A 23779-nucleotide genomic window follows, 5' to 3' on the forward strand; every position below is an offset into this window, starting at 1 on the left:
ATGAACACTGGGGTACACGTGTCTCTTTCAATTCTGGTTTCCTCAGTGTGTATGTCCAGCAGTGGGATTGCTGGATCATATGGCAGTTCTATTTCCAGTTTTTTAAAGGAATCTCCACACTGTTCTCCATAGTGGCTGTACTAGTTTGCATTCCCACCAACAGTGTAAGAGTGTTCCTTTTTCTCTGCACCCTCTCCAGCATTTATTGTTTGTAGACTTTGATAGCAACCATTCTGACTGGTGTGAGATGGTACCTCATTGTGGTTTTGATTTGCATTTCTCTGATAATGAGTGATGTTGAGCATCTTTTCATGTATTTGTTAGCCATTTGTACGTCTTCTTTGGAGAAATGTCTGTTTAGATTTTTGGCCCATTTTTTGATTGGGTTGCTTATTTTTCTGGAATTGAGCTGCAGGAGTTGCTTGTATGTTTTTGAGATTAATTCTTTGTCAGTTGCTCCATTCTTTCTTTAAGACTCAAATCAAATTCTATTTCTCTCCCAGATTTCATCCCACATGCCAATAAAAATCAATTTATATCTACACTTCACAACATGCCTAGCATTAGAGTGATTCATTATGTTTCTTCTCCCCAAGAGATTTGTGGTTTTCTTTAGGGAACAGAATATATCTCATTCAGAATCTACATTTTGGAGAGACATGGCTAAAAATTATATATGCAATACCATATTGGACGAATTCAGTCCTTATCCATCCAAGGTGTTCTGTCCCTGACCACAGGACAAAGACTGTGGGAAAATGTGAAAAGTGTAGAGTGTTATTAATATTCTGCTCACACAGCTTTTTCCAAAGCTTTCTTGAACTAGTTCACATTTTGAGCCTTGGGAATCTCTCAGAGGTAACAAGGAAGCTTAGATAATTTTCTCTTGCTCAACACTCACTGAAGATGGAGAAAATCTACTCTCTTACGAAAGTAATAATCTTGTGTAGGCAGGAAAACTTTGATTGTAGAAGAAGTATTATGTAAATGTAAGTTACTTAATTAAAAAGAAAAAACCCTTCACAGGAAGTAGCTGATCTAAAGAGGTGGGAGCACTTGTTTTCTTTACTGCAGCTTACACATAGTTCACTGATAGATTTTTTAATGACATATTAATCATCATTGAGAGATGGCAACTGTCTTCTACTTTTAGGCAAGGTGGAGTGACAGGGAAAGACTATACCGTCTCGTCAGAAACAACCAAAAACTGACTTAAATATGTATATGAATCAATGATTTTCAAGACACTAGATAATAGGAAATTAGAGATCATGATCCTTGAGAGATTAGAAACAAACATAGTGAGTCCCATGGTTGCCAAGATTAATTCATTCATTGGTGGAGCACAGCATGCTCCTTGAGTTGAGGACATGGAGCTGAGAGCCCGGAGAGATCAAGGTGACTAGAGTGGATAAGACACAAAACCAGAGAAGAGAGAGCAGCACACAGAAAACTCTGAGGATCTACAGAAGGTGCCTTTCAAGTATTCAGCTGAGTATTGATCATTGCATGCAAGTGAGGACACTCTTAATGGCTGGGAAAGAACAACCCCAAAGGATCAGTGCCCACTGCTCACACAGGACCAGGAATACTGCCAGTTCCCATGAAGCAGAGTGAAAATCTCATGATTCATGGGGAATTAGGTAGAGTGCCTAGTAGATCTTGCCTCAGCAATAGGGAATTATTAGTTCTAAAGTAAGCAATGGTTTTGAAATGCCTAATAAATCATACCAGCAACACACAAAGGGATCAAATAGTTTCAAGGTATTATAATCACATTGCAGAACAAAGCTCAAAAATATTTTTAGTAAGGCAAAATATCCAGCATACAGCAAGATAAAATTCACAATGTCTGGCATCCAATCTAAAATCATAAGGTATACAAAGCACTTGGAAAACATGATCCATGATAAAGAGAAAAATCAAACAATGAAAATGGATCCAGGATGGACACACATGATGGAACTACAGGCAAACATACTGAAACATTTATTACACATTTATAAAGCATAATTATAAAATTATAGTTTTATAATATAAACATTTAAATATAAGTTTAATATACAAATATAAATTCAAATATAAAATGTTTATAATAAACATTTATTATAAAAGTTAATTAGAGTTGATTAGAATGGAAGATATAAGAAAAGGTCCATACAGAACTTGTAGGAATGAAAACGTGAATAAGTGATATGAAAACTACAATGAATGGGAATGAAGGAAAATAAAACACTGCAGAAGAAAAAATTATGGAAGTTGAAGACAAAATAATATAAATTATCCAAAATGAAACACACAAAGAAAAGAGAATCCAAAAATATAAAAAGAGCTCAGTGAGCCACGAGGAAGCTTTAAGTGACTTAGCAAAAGTGAAATTGGAGTCCCTTGCAAGTAAGTGAGGGCATAGGAGAAATATTTGAACAAATAATGGCCCAAAATATTCAAATTGATGAAAATTATAAGCCCACAAAACCCAATGAAACCCAATGAATCCAAGGGAAAATCTTTAAAGGAGCTTGAGGAAAAAGATGCATTATATACGGAGGAATAAAACTCTCCTATTGAAAAATGCTTGCAATTTTATTTTTTTAGCAGTTAATATGTGGCACTTCAATTTATTTTACTCAGCAAGCTTTAAAGGCAGATGCTCATTGAGAATAAAGAAACAGAAGCCATGATGGCACCTAAGGTGAGCATGGAAAGGTTTCTTTGCTCTTCTCAAAGCCACTCACTTTGGCTTCCTTTTCACCTGTAGTACAATCACAGTTTATCTAGATCTTCAGAAAGCCACTGATCTCTGCTAGTAAGTTCAGTCCTTGGTCTTGGCCCATGTGTGGTCAGTGAGGTATAAGAAGGAGTCTTTGCAGAAGAGTTCTGGGAAAGAGTTACTTCCTGATGAAAGAAAGGTATATAGGTAGAAATTATTTTTTCCCTGCAGCCATCCTGGCTCCTTTCTACTCCAGTTGCAGTTTTGACATGTTTGGAATTGAGGCAACCATCCTTCAGCCATGAATAAAAGACCAAGAAAATGTCAGGTGCCAGTAAATTGCTCTGACACTGGAAAGCTTCCGAACCCATTAGAAAACTGCCCACCTGTAAATTTCTTGTAGTGTGAAAAAAAAGCAACTCCCTATCTGCTTGGCCTACTACTAGTAGCTAAATGCTAAGTGCATTCTAACTGCTAGGAAAGGGAAATCAGATATTTAAACTTTTGTCTTTAGGATCACAGTTGGATGCTCTTTTCTCTATATTGTTGTTAGGTCTTTATTGTCAGTGTCCTTTTTAAGGGGCTCTGGTCTCAGTGATGCAAAGATATGGAATGTGACAGATATAAGATAGCTGAAGCCTAACTGCTTCCAGATGGGTAAAAATGGGAGAAAGTATCTACTGAAGATACTTCTCAGTAGTATGAGAAATCAGAACCCTTCTGGTCCATGCACATCAAAGGGCTATTGCCTACCATCCTTCCCAGCTCACCTGAAAACACCAATTTCTGTACTGTAGTTCTTCTGTGTACAAAGAGGAAGGGCTCTTGATTTCAAGAATAAGAGACTCAGAAGACTAAAAAACAAGAGGATTTATCCCATCATCTGCTAACAGACTCCACTAGTTGGTAAATGGATGGAACCAGGGCTCTGAACCAGGCCAGCTCTTTTGCGCAGACTTTGGCCACTTTCTATAGCCCTTCTGAAAAGACCACAAGTCCCAGTAATAGATTAAAGGCTCTAAGGAGTTCTGTAGCAAGGAAATTTTTGCTTACCTTAGTGATCATGGATCTCTTTTACTGGTGAAAGAGATGGATCAGCTAATGGATCTAGTTTGAGAGACACTGCACTAGACCAATCAAATACATACAGCAGTGGAGATCTGGGGATCTGTTGGGCAGATCTATTTTCATAAACTAATGCAATCTGACATGTCACTTTCTGGCATAAAATCTCTCAGTAGCTTCCCACTGACAAAAGGACCAAGTTCAAAGAATTTGGCATAGCAAACAGGCAGCTGTGAAGTCTGATGATAATGTGAATAGCCTACTTTTTTAGCCTCAAGGGTATGTAAAGGAGCCTCATTCTCAGGGCATACATTATGGTATTTTTGCACCATTTCTTTTGCTATGATACCTCCAATGCCAAGAATTCCCCCCTCCCCTCATCGTCCACAGCCTTCTTGCCAATAGATAAATTTCTGGTTCATATCTTAAATACCAGTTCAAATGCCTTGTCTTTGTGAACTTGACTCTTATGTCCTAAAGCAGACTGGTAGCTTTCTTTTTAGGGTTTCTTATACATATTTCTATTGATATTTCAGCATCCATCACATTGTGTTCAGTTACTCAGTTGTGTCCAGCTCTGTGCGATCCCATGGACTGTAGCCCATAAGTCTCCTCTGTCCATTGAATTTTCCAGGCAAGAATTCTGAAATGGGTTGCCAATTCCTAATCCAGGGGATCTTCCCAACCCAGGGATGGAACTCTCTTATGTCTCCTGCATTGGCAGGTGGATTCTTTATCACTAGCGCCAACTGGGAAGCCCCTTCATCACATGGTGCTGTGTGTGCTCAGTCACTTCAGTAGTGTCTAACTCTTTGTGATCATATGGACTGTAGTCCACCAGGCTCCTCTGTCCATGGGATTCTCCAGGCAAAAATACTGGAGCGGGTTGCCATGCCCTCCTCCAGGGGGGATCTTCCCAACCCAGAGATCAAACTCACATCTCCTACATTGCAGGCAGATTCTTTACTGCTGAGCCACCAGGGAAGCCATTATCACACGTCTAAAGACTCTGCCTTTATTATTTAGTACAGTATCTAGCCTGTGGCAGCTGCTTCATTAATGTGTGTTGAATGAATGAATAAATGGACACTCACCCACCCTGTTACAACTCCAAAGCATACGTGAAAGGTTCTTAGGGAGGCTTGAATACAAATTGAGTCAATTTAGAATCTTAAAACAATTTATGCAAATCTACTTTAACATAGAATTAGCCTGAATTCAATGTTCTGATTTCTGCCCAACAGGCAGGTTCCTCTGAACTGTGCTTTTTCTCTCACTGTTGTTCAAGGCATAAAATTAAAGATGATTTCATAGAATAAAACATCTCTTATGTTTCTGGGGCCATTTTAATCAAAAGAACCTAACCAGAAAGGTCTATAATTGTTTGTGTGAAAGTTAAGAGTCATCATGTGAGTATGTATTAAGGAGAAAAATAAGGAAATGGTATCTGCAAAAGAGAGTTAATGACATAGAGAGCATTTTTCTTTCAGGAAGAAGATGTGTTGCCTTTTTAAATGAATGTTTTTTCTGGTTTTAAGGGTTCTAGGCAAATATATCAGAGGAAGTTTGCCCACCATAGTGTTAATGTAAATAAGTTTCAGCTCTGGGCTTTCTACTGAAAATAAATTGTCTGAGATAAAGATGTCCCTATAACTCTAACTTTACTTCCTGAAGGCAGTGCTCCTAGACCCAGCACCAGGCCTGTCTGCAAGTCTGAGTATCTTAAGTTTTCATCAATAGAGCTAAAAAGACACATTCATCAAGGCTTTTCCTCATATGTGTCCTATTCAGCATACCTAGTCTGTGCCGTGCACTCTGCCAGTTTGCACAGATATAAAGATATATAAGATTTGTCCTCTCTCTGCTCTCACATCAATGAGAAGACATGAGCAGATTTCCATGAGGCAAAATACTCTGTGCTGTAACGCTTATTTCTAGGAAGTATTGAGGGATCACAGATTTGTCAGCCGTTGTTCTGCATGGAGGAAGTCAGGGAGGTGGTGGAACTGCAGTTATCTCTTAGGAATCAGCAGTTATCACCAGGTAGACACAGTGTTGCTCCCCATAGCGGGGATGACCTGAGCATTTTACACAGCACAGTAAAAACATCAGTGGAATGAGTTAAGATCTACCTATCTACTCAACAATCTATCTACTCATCTATCTACCTATTTATAATCTACCTGCCTATCTACTTAGAAATGCTCACATTACAAGCAAATAGTCCTTAAAAAAATAAACACTTTTTTTTCCCAAGACCAAAGTATAAAAATTAACCCTAGATTATTTCTCATGTGCTTGTCCAGTTTTTAAATTACCGAAGCCTTCTCTCCTCTATGGTTCAGGACTTTATTTTCTAGTTTATCACCCTTTTTCCTCCGGGGTAGGCAGAGTAAGGGACAAAGTACCTGAAGTTCAAAACAGTTCTTTTTGCTACTTGTTATATCAGCTTATTTTAACAAAACTTGTCTTCCTTTCTCTCTGCTGTTGATAAACTGTATTAAGCACTTGCAGATGATTTCTGGACTTGTTTATATCATTTTAACACTTTAGGATTCTCACCATGGCCTTTAACCAAGTTAGATTCACTTGCTTCTTTAAATGTCCATTATTAATGAGCTTTCTAATTCTGTTTCCCTGTTTTTTCTTTTTTTTAAATTTTATTTTATTTTTAAACTTTACATAATTGTATTAGTTTTGCCAAATATCGAAATGAATCCACCACAGGTAAACATGTGTTCCCCATCCTGAACCCTCCTCCCTCCTCCCTCCCCATACCATCCCTCTGGGTCGTCCCAGTGCACCAGCCCCAAGCATCCAGTATCGTGTATCGAACCTGGACTGGCAATTCGTTTCTTACATGATATTTTACATGTTTCAATGTCATTCTCCCAAATCTTCCCACCCTCTCCCTCTCCCACAGAGTCCATAAGACTGTTCTATACATCAGTGTCTCTTTTGCTGTCTCGTACACCGGGTTATTGTTACCATCTTTCTAAATTCCATATATATGGATTAGTATACTGTATTTATGTTTTTCCTTCTGGCTTACTTCACTCTGTATAATAGGCTCCAGTTTCATCCACCTCATTAGAACTGATTCAAATGTATTCTTTTTAGTGGCTGAGTAATACTCCATTGTGTATATGTACCACAGCTTTCTTATCCATTCATCTGCTGATGGACATCTAGGTTGTTTCCATGTCCTGGCTATTATAAACAGTGCTGCAATGAACATTGGGCCAGAAAAATAAATGATCCCTGTTTTTTCTTAAGTGAAAGATGAATTAAAGGATAGGATTGCTTACCCCCACCACCATAAAACTAAAATTCAAAGTGTTGTATAAGACTTAAAAGTGAGGATTTCAGATCTTTGGGGCTCTGTATTCACCAATGGTCACCATTCATTTTAAAGGCATGTTGAAACCAAATCATGGAAAATACTAAAGCACACATTTAAAAAAATTCAGTGGATCCACTGAGGCATAGTAATGATCAAGTAGACTGAGATCCTAAGTCTCTGACAGGCAGAATGTGACAGAAATCTGGTTCAGATGTTTCCTAAATGTCAGGCTTTGCCAGTGGAGGGAAGGAATAAAAACGAAATGAAAGACTGGTACTGCAGAGCTGCTAATTAAAACAATTCAGAGAACATAAATGCTAGAGTAATTTTGGACCTGCCATATCAGGCTGGTTTCAATGCAAATGTAGTGTTCCGATTTCTTCCTTCTTTAGGAAGATATAATTAGCTCAGCTGCAACAGGGTGGAAGCTTTGAGGCAGCCGTTTCCTGGTGCTGCCAGCTCCCCCATGATGGAGGAACAGCTGCCACCCGCCCCTCCTGCCATGGATCACACAGAGCTGGGGCCACCCCACAAGGCAGCTCACAAGCCACCATGAGCAGAAAGCTCAGGCTGCCAGTGGAATTGGTTCTTGCTTAAAGAAAAAGAACATGTAACTCCTTAATCCAGTTGACTCCATGCCCAAACAACATCTTTCCATGGAAGATACCCTTGGTAAAGACAAAAGTCCTCATCTACTACTGTGCAGGAAGGATATTAACAGTGGTGATGATGATAGCCCACATCAGCCACAGCAGTTCCCCACCTTGGAGTGTGAAGGCTTTTGAAGAAATTAAGAACAAAATAATTACAAAAATGTGCCCACAAATGAGCTGTAAGGAGAACAGATTCCCCAGCTTCCATGGCAGAAAATATGAAGAGAAACCATGATGGGGATGGGCTTAACACTAAGCTTATGGATGATCCAACAGGTGGGTAACTTACATGAAAGCAAAAGTGTCCTGGGAGGCAGCCACACAAAGTCATGCTGAATTCACATGTAGAAACAGAGCAACGGCTTCTACTTGTCCATTGGACAAACTCAAGAGAATGAACTCCATGGATAGGCTTTTGATATTTGAATAAGCAAAGATATTCTACAAATGAGTTCTATGACAATAAATACTTTCATGGAACCAAAAAGTAGATTACCATTTGAAAATTTTAGAGACAGCAAAATGAAATTCATAATTTATTTTTTCTAAGCTACTACTAAATCGGCCAGTTCTTATGCTCATCATCCACTTTGTACCAAATCCCACCAGGCTCACCTGTCACAGAGGTCAAGGTAAGGCTGGTTCTTTCTCCTCATCCTCAAAGGGAACAACAAACAACAAAGTGAACATATAAACCTTGACGCTGCAACTAAGTAGGGACCATGGTGGGGGGATTAAATCAGTGTGGCACCTGAAGCACATTTCTTAATGACTAGGATAGTTCTGTGAAGAACATCTAACAAATAAAGAAACTGGGAATCATTATTTCCTCCAATCTATTCAGCAGGAAATATTTCAAGAAAATGTCACTAAGTGGAGGATTTTCTTTTTAACAAAATCAGAATATACAGTAGATGACAAATGACAGTGTTTTAAAATGCATAAATGACCAAGGCTAAATTCTCATGTCTATAATGATGGTCATTGCTTTGCTAGTTTTAAGGCTTTTTAAATTGATATATAATTCTTATACCATAATATTCATCCTTTTAAAGTACATGTTCACTTATTTTTATTATATTTATACACATACTAAACAACCATCACACTACACAATTATGGAACATTTTCATCACTCCAAAAAGAAACTCCATATCCAGAACCAGTCACTTATTCTACATTGTCCCCCAGCTTCTGGCAACCACTAATCTACCTCCTGCTTTGTGGATTTGCCTATTCTGGATATTCCGTATAAATGGAATCACGTAGTATGTGACCTTTTGTGCTTGGTTTCCTTCACTTAACCATAATAATGTTTTCAAGGTTCACATTGTAGCATGAATCAGTACATCATTCCTTTTAATTAATGAATAATAGTCCATCACACGGATGATCACATTTTGTTTATCTGTTTACTATTTGATGGACCCTTAAACTGTTTCCACTTTTGAGCTATGAATAATGCTGCTATTTCATTTGTGTACCTGTGTGTGTGTGTGTGTGTGTACATATGGTTTTAATTCTCTTGGGTATATACCAAGGAGTAGAATTTCTGAGTTATATGATGACTCTCTTTTGTACATTTTGAGGAACTGCCAAACTATTTTTAAAGCAACTGCACCAATTTAGGTTCCCACCAGCAATTTATGAGGGTTCCAATTTCTCCGCATCCCCGTTAACACTTCTTATTGTCTGTTTTGCCCAGGGGATGTGAAGCGGTACCTCATTGTGGTTTTGAGTTACATTTCCCTAATGACTGATGATGTTGAGCATCATTTTATGTACCTATTGGCCATTTGTATATTTTCTTTGGGGGCACCAAGAGAAACTTAAAAATATTTCACCTATTTTGTAATTGGGTAATTTATCTTCATATTGTTAAGGTTTTCAGTCTTTTTCTTCAGAATTATTTTTCCAGAGAATGTATAAAAAGTCACTGAGTTCCACCTCATTCAGTCACAGCTTTGAGAATGAAGCATAGCTTTATTGATTTGGATAATAATAAAGTTGAAAATATTTACTGAGCACTTATTTTGTGCCAGGCCACTCTGAAACCTTTATTAACTTACTGTGAAAGGGAGAGCCATTGCCAGGGCCACATATTTCTTCCCTGGATGCTCATCAAGATCAGTAAAGATTGTTTTTAAGGAAGAACCCATGTGTTCGTTTGTCTCCTTGGACAGGGAAATGCCCCCATCTCTCCACTTCCTACCAAGGAAGCAGAGCTAACAGAGAACACACATCCATTGGCATGTAACCTCCTGCTATGTTTTAGCTTTCTAGACCAAACTAGTCATCATTAGACTTAGAACAGGTGCTTATCAAAATGCTTATCACAATGCTTATCAAAATGACAAAGGAAGAAACCCCACAAAACAATCTACAGAAGAATATGCAGCTAAGCAATGGGTTCATTGTCTTAGACTAATTGTAGCAAAGTCAGCTCAGCTAAAAGGCAGACATTGAGGTGAGGGAGGCTGCAAGGAGGAGTACAGGAGACAAAAGGAGGAGGTTCTTCCTCAAAGATAAGTCATAATGGGAGGAGCAAAGGCAAGGACAGGCATGTTCTTCACCAGGCCCAATCTAGTACAAAAGTTAGTTCAGTTATAGGTTTTATCTTTTTAGGTGATATATTTCCGGAACACTTATTTCTTTTTCTACCTACATCCCTCTGCCCTTAAAAATCAAGCATGACAACAAGAAAAAAAAATGGGGGATTTGAGATGATAGAACATGACCCCAAATCTTCACTTTCAGTATCACAACTTCCCATTTTCCAGAAATGACCCTTTTCTTTCATACCCGAGTTCTGAGATCTCAGTTAACAAATCTAATACTCCAAGGGGGCCAACTCCAGGTAATCAGTGGATCTGCATCATTGAATACAGTTCTAGCCATTAGCATGTTAAAGGGTGGAACCTCTTACCATGATGGCCACCAACCAAGATGGTTCTCAGTGGGAACCTCCAACACCTTAGTGTACCTTCATTTATGTGAATAAATTCACCTAAAGTCAAACCTCAAACAAAAGGCTCCAGGCATAATTTCACAGAATAAAAACCAAACCTCTAAATCCTTTAACTTTGTGGCCTCCTAAAGTCCTCAGGCTTCCCCTAGCACAACTCTCATGTTGAAATCTTTCTCTTAACAATATCTAGAGAACCATGGAAAGGGCAGGATGGTGTTGCGGGCTGAATTATGTCCTCCCCAGATTTACATGTAGAAGCCTTAGCCCCTAGTATCCCACAATACAGTTGTATTCAGAGATGGGCTTTTAAAGAGGTGATTAAGCTAAAATGAGGCCATTAGGGCGGGCTGTAAACCAGTCTGACTGGCATTCTTATAAGAAGAAATTTAGACACAGAGAGAGACCCCAGGGATGTATGTGCACAAAGAAAAGACCATGTGAGGCCGTACAGAGCAAGAAGGCACAAGGAGAGGAGCCTTAAAAGAAAACAGCCCTACTGTCAGCTTGAGCTTGGACTTCCAGCCCCCAGCACTGTGTGAAAATCATCTTCTGTTGTGCAAGCCACTGAGCCTGCAGTATTCTGTTGTGGCAGCCCAAGCACATGAATACAAGAGGTCCCCAGGGAAGGAGGGCCCTGGGCCTCCTCACGGGTACAGCCACTCACCCTGTAGTAGTCGGTGCTGTACACGTCCCGGGACATGCCGAAGTCCCCGATCTTCACCAGGAGGTTCTCGCCCACCAGGCAGTTCCGGGTGGCTAGGTCTCGGTGCACGAAGTGCTGCGATGCCAGGTAGACCATGCCTGCAGCGATCTGCTGGGCAATGTGCAGCATCTGCGACTGCGTCAGCTCCGTCGGTGGGTTGCCCTCGGCCATCAGCACTGCATCCGGTCCATGCGCCCTGGACAGGACACGAAAGGCCTCATGGAGCCTCGGCTCTTTGCCTTGAGGGGTCCTGTGCCCCTCATCAGCTGCTGGTGTGGGAGGATACTGCTTGCCTTAGCAAAAATAGGAGGCAAGGACAATCCATCCATAGTTTTTCCCCCAAAGCCTCCACAGTACCCAGGCTTCATTTCCCAGAAAATCTAACATTTCCAGGACCCCGTGGGCCTGAACAGTGCTCCCTCAACATACAGACAGGTTCATCTTTTAGGGCTCTGGAACTATGCTAGGGTCAGGCACTGGCTAGATTCCAAACCCTAGAAAGCAGTGGGTGACTGAAGCAAAAAACAAGTGAACAAAAAATATGCAAATTAAAATAAAACACTGGAGGAGAGTTTCACTCTCCTGGAGTCAGGAGTCATTGCATCCCAGCAGGAGCCCCAACTCTCCCCCTCTCAGCCACATCTTGCAGCAGAGGGTCCTCACCCAGGCTGGTCCCTCCAGAGTGCAGTTCTAATCTCCCCCACTTCACCCATTCCATGGCTCAACATGGTTTCAAGCTACCCTTGTCATCCTCAAGCCCAGCTTGGCAAAATAACTGGGCATCTTCATCCCAGGCATTCATTCCCAGTGAAAAATGCCATCTCCTTCAGCTCAGTCCCATCCCTGATCTCCAGCTCCATCTGCACCGGCCATCACAGAGGGCAGAGGGCAGCTTTTTGAATCACAATACATTTAGTCTCTCACTGGGGCAACTTTTGTTCCCCATACTATGTGTGGGGAGTGGTGAAGTATGGTGCAGTTGTATATCTTCTTTATATTCTGTCTTATCCAGTTTTTTCCCAGCTGTGTGGCAACTTAAGGCATCTGAACAGTGGCATGTGCTTCAGGGAAGGGAGGGTCTCAGTCTTAGGATGCCACTGTTAACCCCTTACCTCCACCCCGCATTCCCCAACTTGGAATCCTGCCTGGTGAGCTAAGACTGGAGTCACTGCCCTGATGGACTGAGGGGGCGCTGCCGGGCCAGGAGGAAAGACTACTTTTGCTGCTGGACCTGCCAAGACAGTCTAAGGGCTTCTCCCTCCCAAAGGCAAACAAGGGAGAAGATCCTTCAGGACAGTTGGAAGCACTTCAAATAAACATAGAAGATTCTAAACAAATTTTAAAGTGGGTGACCCCATCCACAGCGTTCCAGAGCTGTATCACTATTTGAAAATAACAGCCAGAATTATCCAAGAACATACGACTTGTTTTACTCCTCCTCCTACTGGCTAGCCCCACAGCCCCTCCCACCGCGGCTTCAGCCACAGTGGCTCCCAAAACACACTGTCACCAGACATTTTGTTCTTGCATTTTCAGAGAATAAGCACTGGACAAGGAGCTGGGGAATTTCCCAGTTCTGACTGCGTCCAGCCCTACAGCCTGGGAAAGTCTTTTAGCGAGTCCAGTTTGTTGTTGTTGCTCTTCAGTTGTTCAGTTATGTCTGACTCTTTGTGACCCCATGGATTGCAGCACACCAGGCTTCCCTGTCCTTCACTATCTCCTGAAGTTTGCTCAAACTCATATCATTCAGTTGATGATGCCCAATCTGTAATTTTCTCATTAGTCAAAAATTCAAAGGTCTATTATGTTGGGTTATCATTTGATTTGGCTGTAGTTGCTAAGTTGTGTCTGACTCTTGTGACCCAATGGACCATAGCCTGCCAGGCTCCTCTGTCCATGGGATTTCCTAGGCAAGAATACTGGAGTGGGTAGCCATTTGCTTCTCCAAGGGATCTTCCTGATCCAGGGATCAAACTTGGATCTCCTCCATTGCAGGTGGATTCTTTACTGACTGAGCCACTGGGGCTGTCACTTAGGTTCCTTTTATCTGAAAACATCTGGATATAACTTTTCTGTTTTTGTATAAGGCAAATTCTAACACATTTATTTCACCTCCATTCAAACTCCAGCCCTGACTGCCAGTGGTCACACCGAGGAGAATACAGGAAAAGCCTTGGCTTCTTTCTGCTCAGACTCTCTTCTTCTGGAGTAAGAAGTCTTACAGTGCAGTGGCCAAGGTTCTAGGTTATCAGAAATGAATTTGATCTCCTTCTAACATGCTAGCTTTGACCTCAGTGGGTGCAGACATCTCTGGGCCTGCTTCTTCATTCTGTGAAGTGGGGAGACTGACTATACCTACTTAATACAATTACACTGATAGAAGAGGCTTTAGACACCGCTTGTATGGTGCCTTGTGGATTTTCACTTGAAAGCCAGAGGGAAAGGCTTTGAAATAAAGTTTTCCTTAAAAAAAAGAAATGGATGGTGATATGAAAACACGCATTACCCCCTGTGCATTTCTTTTTGTGGTTGGCCTGTGACGAGGCTCTCAGAACTGGCCCCGTCCCCTCACTAAAGGTTACTCAAGCCCAATCCTTCCAGCACTAAAGGGGCAGGGGAAAGTGACAGTATTTTCACGCATCATAGGAAATGCCAGGAAAGGGATCTAGAGATGCACATAAATTATGAGAAATCCTGAAACACCCCGAGAATGTAAGCCAGGGTGAAATCGTCACAGATTTCAGTTCAAAGAGTGAACGACTGTGACGACAGGTGATCTGTGGCTGAAATGAGGCTGTGTACCCTCTCACCGACGCGATGGACATGCATTTGACTAGGCTTTGGGAGTTGGTGATGGACAGGGAAGCCTGGCGTGCTGCAGCCCATGGGGTCGCAAAGAGTCGGACATGACTGAGCGACTGAACTGACGGACTGCCCCCTCCTATCACGTGTGCCTGTGTATTGAGGTTGCATGCAGGCATGTCAAGTTGCTTCAGTCATTTCCAACTCTCTGCTACCCTATGGGCCAAAGCCCTCCAGGCTCCTCTGTCCATGGGATTCTCCAGGCAAGAATACTGGAGTAGATGTTGTCCCCACAGACTTTCTTCTCTGACACATTTTCCTCTTTATTTTGGTTGATGGATCCGCAATCCTGGGAGTTACACCTTCTGCATTATGGCAGCACCCGGATTGATCTGTCCTCCAGTTTCTACAGGCACTGGGCAGAGCTTTCCACAAAATTAGCACTGGGAACTTCATGGAGCCACTGGAAGTTTCAGGAACTTTACAGTTTAAGGAACAAGTCAATTGCTGAGAGAAAGTAGAAGGGGGAAAGGGTACTGCTGTGTTTAGAAATGGCATCACATGGCTTGTACAGTCTGGATCATTTTGACCCTCTATAACCTCATGAATGGGCTTCCTAGGTGGTGCTGGTGGTAAATAATCCACCTGCCAATGCAGGAGACCTAAGATATGTGGGTTCAATCCCTGGGAAGGGAAGATCCCCTGGAGGAGGGCATGGCAACCCACTGTACTATTCTTGCATGGAGAATCCCATGGAGAGAGGAGCCTGGAGGGCTATGGTCCATAGGATAGCAGAGAGTTGGAAACGACTGAAGCAGTTTGGCTCACCTGCACACAACCTCATGAATACACACGCACACGTGATAGAAGAGGGGACACAGCATTATTTCAGCCCCAGAAATCCAGACTCCTCTAAGAATCTTTCTGCGGCAGAGACTTTAGGAAAGAGAAAAAGTTAGAGTCCAGTGCCAAAGGCCACCTCTGTGTATGTAAAACCCCCATCCTGCAGCAGTCTGCTCCACAGCACTGGAAAGCAGGGGCTCTCCAGGGCCCCCTGCCCTGTGCCCCCTCCCCTGGGGGATGGGGCTGGCTCCTGCATTGTTAACCAGACATTTCTCCTGTTCAGTTCTGGGTATCTTGAGTAGAAAGTCCTGGTGTAAAAAGAGGGCAGGCAAGGCTTTTAGATAAGTTCTTAAGAGGAGTGCAAGCAAAGGCGACAACACGTCTCTGCTTCAGCCCACAGGGTACCCGCAGCTCCTGGAAATAACAACATGTTTCACCTCTTTCAGGAGAACATGCCTCAAGAGGGGAGAGCCCCTCTGGGCTTGGGGAGCAGGTGGCAGGGTCAGGATTCTGACCAGGGAGGCGTCCCCTCCCTGCCTTGGCCTGTTGTCTCCCAGTGTGGGTGGCAGAAGCACTCAGCCACACTCTTGTGGCTCTTCAGTTCAGTTCAGTTGCTCAGTTGTGTTTGACTCTGCAACCTCATGAACTGCAGCACACCAGGCCTCCCCGTCCATCACCAACTCCCGAAGTCTACCCAAACCCATTGTGACTCTCAGCTCAGTTCAGTTCAGTTCAGTCGCTCAGTCGTGTCCGACTCTTTGCAACTCCATGAACCGCAGCACGCCAGGCCTCCCTGTCCATCACCAACTCCCGGGGTCTACCCAAACCCATTGTGACTCTAGAACACTACAAAACACTGCTTCCCTTCTGGTTTTTAATGGTCCCTTCAAGAGGAAGTGTTGATGTGGTCGAGACAATGGGGTTTGCAGCCAGGGGCTGTGGGTTTGAATCTCAGCTCTGACATTCACTAGTCCTGTGACTGTTTTTTCAACTGTATACTGCGGATGTTACTGTGCTTTGTGCTGTGCTAAGTCACGTCAGTCGTGTCTAGTTCTTTGCAACCCCATGGACTGTAGCCCGCCAAGCTCCCCTGTCCATGGGATTCTCCAGGCAAGAATGCTGGAGTGGGTTGCCATGCCCTCCTCCAGGGGATCTTTTCCACCCAGGGGTTGAACATGCATCTCTTAGGTCTCCTGCATTGGCATGTGGATTTTTTACTGCCAGCACCACATAGGAAGCCCCAGGGATAATGGTAATAATAGCTTAAGTTGATACATTTAAAACATTTAGAATGCTTAGAAAGACTCAAAAAATAGCTGTTTTGTTTGGCCTTGCCACGAGGCTTGAGGGATATTAGTTCCCTGACCAGGTTTTAAACCTGGCTCCCAGCAATGAAATTCCCTTGCCCTAACCACTGGACTGCCAGGGAACTCCCAATAAACAGCTGTTATCACTTGAAAAAAGGGCCCTTTTCTATATTCCCTTCATTGGAAGGTAATTTAGGAGAATTCTAAGAGGAAAAATTGTAATCTCCTTGAAAGCAAGGACCATGCTTGACTCCTCATCTCCCAGCCAACCTAACATAAGGCCTGTTCCTGTTGGTCCTCAATGGCTTTGGGATGAATAAAAGGGGTGGGAGGATAACTGTAGACATCTGTCTTCACAGAGAACTTCCAATGGTACTTAAGGACACAATTCATGGCAGCATAAGGGCATGGTTCCCTCCCAGAAGGAGAGGACAGACTGTAGTTCACAGCATATCCTTGCACCTGAGAACCTGATTCTTGGCATAGAAAACCTTTTGCTCCCAGAATTCAGCAGGTTCTGAAATTGAGCAGAGGAGGTTTTCAACAACTCCCTGCCCTGTACAAGCTGCCAAGGGAGAATCAGGTGCCTGATCCTCTGGAAGGCATGGAAGAGAACTAGGGATGGAGCTGAGAGTGAAGGAATCAACACACACACACACACATGTGCACAGTCTGAGCTCACAGAGGCATTTACTTGAGTCCAGGTGAGTACATTTGAATTTATTATTCTACAGTTTGGGGAAAGCACCATTTTAAAATAGGGACATAGCCTAGAACATGGGAATAGAAGGGAATTAGTTCTCCTTTAAGCAGCTAGACCTCAATTAAATGCAGCTTCTTTTCTTCCTTTCACATTAGATGAGTCAAACTGTATACAAGCTCCCACTGTCCTCTCTCCTACCACCTGTGTATGTGTATTCATGGGGCTAGAGATGGTCGAAATGATCCAGACTGTACAAGCCATGGGCTGCCATTTCTAAACACAGTAGTACCTCTCCCCATTTCACTTTCTGTCAGCAATTGACTTACTCCTTAAATTATACATTTCCCGAACTTCCCAGTGACTGCATGAAGCTACTGGTACTGATTTTATTGGAAATCTCTCTCTAGTGCCTGTAGAAACTGGAGGAAGACAGAGTCATCTAAGTGCTGCAGTAATGCAAAAGGTGTAACTTTCCCAGGATTATGGACCCCTCAACCAAAATGAAGAGGAAAATGTGTCAGAGAAGAAGGGCTGTGGGTGCAACATCTATTGATTACCTGCCGTCACAATGGGTTTCCCTGATGGCTCAGACAGTAAAGAACTTGCCTGTAATGCAGGAAATCTGGGTTTGATCCATGGGTCTGGAAGAGCCCCTGGAGAAAGATATGGCTATCCACTCCAGTATTCTTGCCTGGAGAATCACATGGACAGAGGAGCCTGGCGGGCTATAGTCCATGGAGTCGCAAATAGTCAGACATGACTGAGCAACTAACAATACATTAGCCTTTTCTAACACACAACATTAGCCATCACAATAGTCCTAACACCAGTCCATGAGGTGGGTGTTATTATACCCCTTTTGCAGGTGAGAAAACTGAGGCCAGTGAGGAACATCTTCCTTATTTCTCTTAAGTTAAACTATCTACCAAGAAATCATCGCTAACAACTGCTAATCTTTCAAAGATTAGTTACATTTTAAAGAAAACAGCATGTTAGAGCCAGATGTGTCTTTGAGGGGATCTAACTCAGACCCACCTGAGGGTTGAGGTGATTGAGGCAAAGTGGGTTGGGGACCCCAACAGTGGGCCCCAAGCAGCAGATGCAGAACAGGAAGGAGAACTGTGTCTTCCAGCCCTCACCACTGAGACTTCTTACTTTTCTCATTGTGTAAGATCTTAAATGTGTGGCTTCCATTTGCACATCTGCTTAATGTAAATAAAAGCATCACTTGATTTCCTTCACCAAGGAGTATCGGGATCAACACACTTATTCTCTCCCCTGGTAGATACAGGATAAGAAAACTCACTATGGGTTCCAGTAGGGTGACCACAACCATCCTCTATCTCCCACATCAAACCCAGCTCCCTTCAGTTTCCCTCACTGAGGTAGTTGGTGTATGAGTAGAAATCACTAGTAGCAGGATTCAAGCTTCTGCTTGTTGAAAACATCCTACAGGCTTCTATGCCACGAGCTTTCTATTCATTCTAATTCAGCCTCATGCTTACCCTGCTGGCTCAGTAGTGCCATCAGAACAGCTAAGAGACTTGCCCAAGGTCATTCAGCTAATACATGCCAGAGCTGAGATTCAACTCCAGCGCAGCATCCTGCCTGGATCATAAGTGTCCCCTCACTAATGACACTAGGACACTGCTCTGAGATGCCTTTCACTTTGTGAGGTGTCTCTCACTTGCTATATCTTGCAGCCCCTCCCAGACTCCTTCACCCATTGCCCCAAGGAAGGGATCTGCCTGAGAACCTGCCATTGAAACAAGACCCCGTTTGGCCAGTGTGGAAATCCAAGCAACAACCCTATTTAGCAGCCCAAGAACTCCCTTTTATCTGCCATGCTTCCCCTTTCCTCATTTTGCCACCTTCCAGTTTCTCCCTGACCACACAACCCCCAGATGAAGCTGGCCATCTTTTCCTGACTTCAGGGACTTGACTTGAGTCCCAATCCTGAGTCTTCCCTAGACCTGTCCTTCCTTCTAGATGTTTCACTCTTTTGATGGTGTTCTTTTCACTCAGTCCTCTGACCTACTGACCTCCTGGTTCTGCTTTCTGTCCTCAGAACAGAGTCCAAATGTTCATCTTTCCAGCCATGACTCCTCGTACCTCCTTGTCTAAACCTCCCCTCGCCCTGGTTTTTAACGTTGTCGGGTGTCTCCAAGACTCATCACTCTCACCAGCCCAAGCCTTTTCCTGTGACACCTGGGAGCCTGAGCTCTTGCTGTTTCCTTTATCAGAACAACACTCTTCCCTTATCCACGAGGCAAACTCCTACAGATCCTAAGGCCCATCTCAGATGTACATGCCATGTACCATTTAATAAACCAACACTCAATAAATGCAGGTGGGAAGGAATGGAATCGTTAGTGTCACATTAGTAGGATTTGTTGGTTCAGGAAAAGAAGCAATGCAGTGGACTTGGGCTCTTTTTCTGCGGCAGGCGTTGGTGTTGTCACCAGGATAGGTGGTTCCAGAGAAAGGTCCAGGGGCCCCTTGGTCATTCCTGGGAACTTCCTGTCCTCACCCCCAGCTCATATGGAGCCTACCTCCCACCTGGCTCCCAGCGTCTCCCGTACCTGAGGAATTTGTTGAGGTCCCCGTGCTTCATGTACTCGAAGACCATTATGAGTGGGTCGCCCTCCACGCAGACGCCATAGAACTTGACAATGTGCTCGTGCTGGAGGTTGGTCAGCAGCTCGGCCTCGCGGTGGAAGTCCTTGCGTGCATTGTCGCTGGCATCCTTCAGCGTCTGAGGACCGGGGGCAGAGAAGAGAAATCAACACAGCTTAGACTGAGGGTATGAGAGGGAAGCTGTCAAGAAGTAATTATTCTAGGGGGCTTGAGGTTCCTGGATGGGAAGGACATTCATCCCATGTATCACACACTCCGGTATCAAAAAATTGAAAACAAAAAAAAATGTTTGTATGAAGAACTGAGGAAAAGCTCCTTCTGGATATGCAAAGTTTTACAGTTTACGAAGAATTTGCATAGGTGTTCCCCATTAAGCGACTGACATGAACTTTTCTTTTTACAGGATGTTGAATATATTTCCTTGTGCTATATAGTAGGTCCTTGTTTATTTTATATATATTAAATAGTAGTGTATATCTCTTAAACCCAGATTCCCAGTATATCCATCCCTCCTTCTTTCCTCTTTGGTAAACATAAGTTTGTTTTCTATGTCTGTGAGTCTATTTCTGTTTTATAAATAAGTTCCTTTGTATCATTTTTTAGATTCCACAAATATTTGTCTTTCTCTGTATGATGGTATAATAATCTTTAGGTCCATGCATGTTGCTGCAGATGGCATTATTTTGTTCTTTTTTATGGCAGATTAATATTCCATTGTATATATGTACCACTTTTTCTTTATTCATTCATCTGTTGATAGGCATTTAGGCTGTTTTCTTGACTGTTATGTCTTGGCTATTATGAATAGTGCAGGTATAAACATTAAGCTGCAAGTATCTTTTTGAATTAAAGTTTTCATCTTTTCTGGATATATGTCATGAGTGGGATTGCTGGATCATACAGCAACTCTATTTTTAGTTTTTTAAGGAACTTCCATACTGTTCTCTATAATGGCTGTACCGACTTACATTCTGACCAACAATGTAGGAAGGCTCCCTTTTTGCCACGTGCTCTCCAGCGTGCGTTATTTGCAGACTTTCTGATGATGGCCATTCTGAGCAGTGTGAGGTACAGCTGTTAAGATTTTTATCATCATCGTTTTTAACCATGGTCTGGTCCCAATCATTACCTCTCCCATTTGGGGGCCATTTGGGCTTCCCTCATAGCTCAGTCGGTAAAAAATCTGCCTGCAATGCAGGAGACCCCGGTTCGATTCCTGGGTTGGGAAGATTCCCTGGAGAAGGGAGAGGCTACCCACTCCAGTATTCTGGCCTGGAGAATTCCAGGGACTATACAGTCTATCGGGTCGCAAAGAGTCGGACACAACTGAGCAACTTTCACTTTCACTTTCACTTGTACTTTCTAGGCTGCCCTGTGCACCTCACCCTTACTCATATAAACTTTGTAAAGCTTTATATTATGAAAATATTTGCTAGAGAGAAGAACATAATAAACCCTCAGATACCCATCTTCCAGCTTCAACAATGAAGACATCTCCAGTCTTTATTACGTAAGCTCTCCAAAAAGACTTCCCCAGCTTGTGCCCCACTCACTGCTGGCTCAGGAAATGTCTGTGCAAGCGAGCTCATGAAGGCCAGTCATGCTGCCACAAAAACCACGTCCAAGAGCATGCAGATGGGCTCTGGTGACTCTAGTTCTCTGTTTATTCCATTCTGCCTCCCACCACAGTGTCACAACAGGGCACAACAAGCATTTGTTGATGCCACACACATGCTGAGCTCCTGTCCTATGCCAATCCCTGACCAGAGCTGCAGCGTCATCAAGAAGATGTTGACCTAAATAGCGCCCTCAGACACTCATGAACAAATAGGGTGATAAATCACAATTATAATTCAACCTCCAGACACAGTGCCTGACTGAAAGAACTGGCTCCCCTGCACCTTTATCCAGCTTGATCTCTTGACATGCCTGTCTTGAAACTTATGCTTCCACCTTATGAAATATCTAAAGCTGCCCAAATGACACTGGCCACATTCCTCCTGCCCTGTCCATGTTCATCTCTCTGCCTGGTATGCTGACTTGGCTGTAGTCACCAATGTTGGAGGCTGAATAATACCCTGCCCCAAAGGTATCCACATTCTAGTCCCTGAATATGTTACCTTACATGGCAAAGGGGACTTTACAAATATGATTAGGTTAAGGATCTTGATGTGGGGAGATGACCGTAGGTTATCTGAGTGACTTCAATGTCATCACAAATAAGGATCCTTATGAGAGACAGGCAGGAGGTTTTTCCAATAGTCATGTGTGGATGTGAGTGTTGGACCATAAAAAGGGCTGAGCGCTGAAGAATTGATGCTTTTGAACTGTGGTGCTGGAGGAGACTCTTGAGAGTCCCTTGGACTGCAAGGAGATCCAACAATCTTAAAGGAAATCAACACTGAATATTCATTGGAAGGACTGACGCTGAAGCTGAAGCTCCAATATTTGGTCACCTGATGTGAAGAGCAACTTACTGGAAAAGACCCCGATTCTGGGAAAGATTGAAGGCAGGAGGAGAAGGGGATGACAGAGGATGAGATGGTTGGATGGCATCATCAACTCAATGGACATGAGTTTGAACAGACTCCAGGAGATGGTGAAGGACAGGTAAGCCTGGCATGCTGCAGTCCATTGGGTCTCAAAGAGTCAGACATGACTTAGTGACTGAACAACAACAAAGAGGAACAAGAGAGAGAAACTATTAGTATAGAAGCAGAGATGAGAGAGGAGAGAAGATACTATACTGCCGGCTTGGAAGAAGGAAGAAGAGGCCCGAGCCAAGGAATATGGGGAGCCTCTAAAATCCAGATAAGGCAAGGAAAAGAATTCTACCCTAGACTCTCCAGAAGGAGCCAAAGCATCTTGACCTTAACTAAGAAAACCTAATTTCAGGTATCTGCCCCCAACACTGTGAGAGAAATGATTTGTGTTGTTTCAGCCCCTGAGTTTGTAGTAATCTGTTACAGCACCTGTAAGAATATGTAGACTACCACTACACCCGGTTAACACCTAGCAGTCCTCCAAGACTAGGCTCTGCCATCACCTTCCTGAGAAGTGTTCACTGACACATGGATTGTTGTCACATCCCTGTGGCCTGGCCTCCCAGGCGAGGTTGGACAACCCTCATGGGTACACCTCATCCCAGCTCTATCATATCACCGGCATATACACTCTAATTGCATGTGTATTTGCTTATCTCTGGTATAGAAGGTGAGCTCCTTGACCCAGGGACTGTGTCTCTACCTCTGCACTGCTGGCACAGTACCAGGCACATGGTGTATAGTCCAGAGGTGTTTGTGGAATGGGTGATAAAGGCCATGAGAAGCAAACACTGGGAGCAAAAGAGGAGGTCAGAGGGAAGCCCAAAGGACTCCTCCTGGGAGAGATGGCATGTGACTCCCTTCTCCAAGGAGACTGTAGTAAGTCATGATCAAAGTTAGATGGCAAATGGGAGCATCTATTTTCACTTAAGTAGACACTGGAACAGAATGAAAGCACTGTCATCCACCAGGTGTGCCCTGAGTGCAGGGCCCAGCACTGTGTCCTGTGTCTAAGAACTCTGTCAGGCACTTGGTGGTCATTGTGTAGCTCACTGCCTTGAGTCTGATCTCCCTGTGTGGATGCATCTGACCTGGACAACAAATGGACTTTGGGATATGCCACATGTCGGGATCCCTGGTGAGAAGATAAGATGGAGTTTGGTGGGCAAGACACATATTATGGTTGTTCTGGAAGAGCATGGCATCTGGTCCCACCACTTCATGGGAAATAGATGGGGAAACAGTGGAAACAGTGTCAGACTTTATTTTGGGGGGCTCCAAAATCACTGCAGATGGTGACTGCAGCCATGAAATTAAAAGATGCTTACTCCTTGGAAGAAAAGTTCTGACTAGATAGCATATTCAAAAGCAGAGACATTACTTTGCCAACAAAGTTTCGTCTAGTCAAGGCTATGGTTTTTCCAGTGGTCATGTATGGATGTGAGAGTTGGACTATGAAGAAAGCTGAGCGCTGAAGAATTGATGCTTTTGAACTGTGGTGT

The 23779-nt window shown here is 43.2% G+C and overlaps 1 protein-coding gene across 1 annotated transcript in view; it reads right to left on the reverse strand.

Annotated features, from left to right (window-relative positions):
- NTRK2 (neurotrophic tyrosine kinase, receptor, type 2) overlaps positions 1 to 23779 on the reverse strand; it is a 406992-nt gene that overhangs the window by 66057 nt on the left and 317156 nt on the right. The window contains exons 14-15 of the mRNA XM_010840046.1: positions 19680 to 19852; positions 11404 to 11638 (exon numbers count right to left, since the gene is read on the reverse strand). Coding sequence (XP_010838348.1) covers positions 11404 to 11638; positions 19680 to 19852 — 408 coding nt within the window. The remainder of the gene's footprint in view (positions 1 to 11403; positions 11639 to 19679; positions 19853 to 23779) is intronic.

Source organism: Bison bison, unplaced genomic scaffold (assembly GCF_000754665.1).
Source record: "Bison bison bison isolate TAMUID 2011002044 unplaced genomic scaffold, Bison_UMD1.0 scf7180017864141, whole genome shotgun sequence".
Classification (NCBI taxonomy): Eukaryota; Metazoa; Chordata; class Mammalia; order Artiodactyla; family Bovidae; genus Bison; species Bison bison.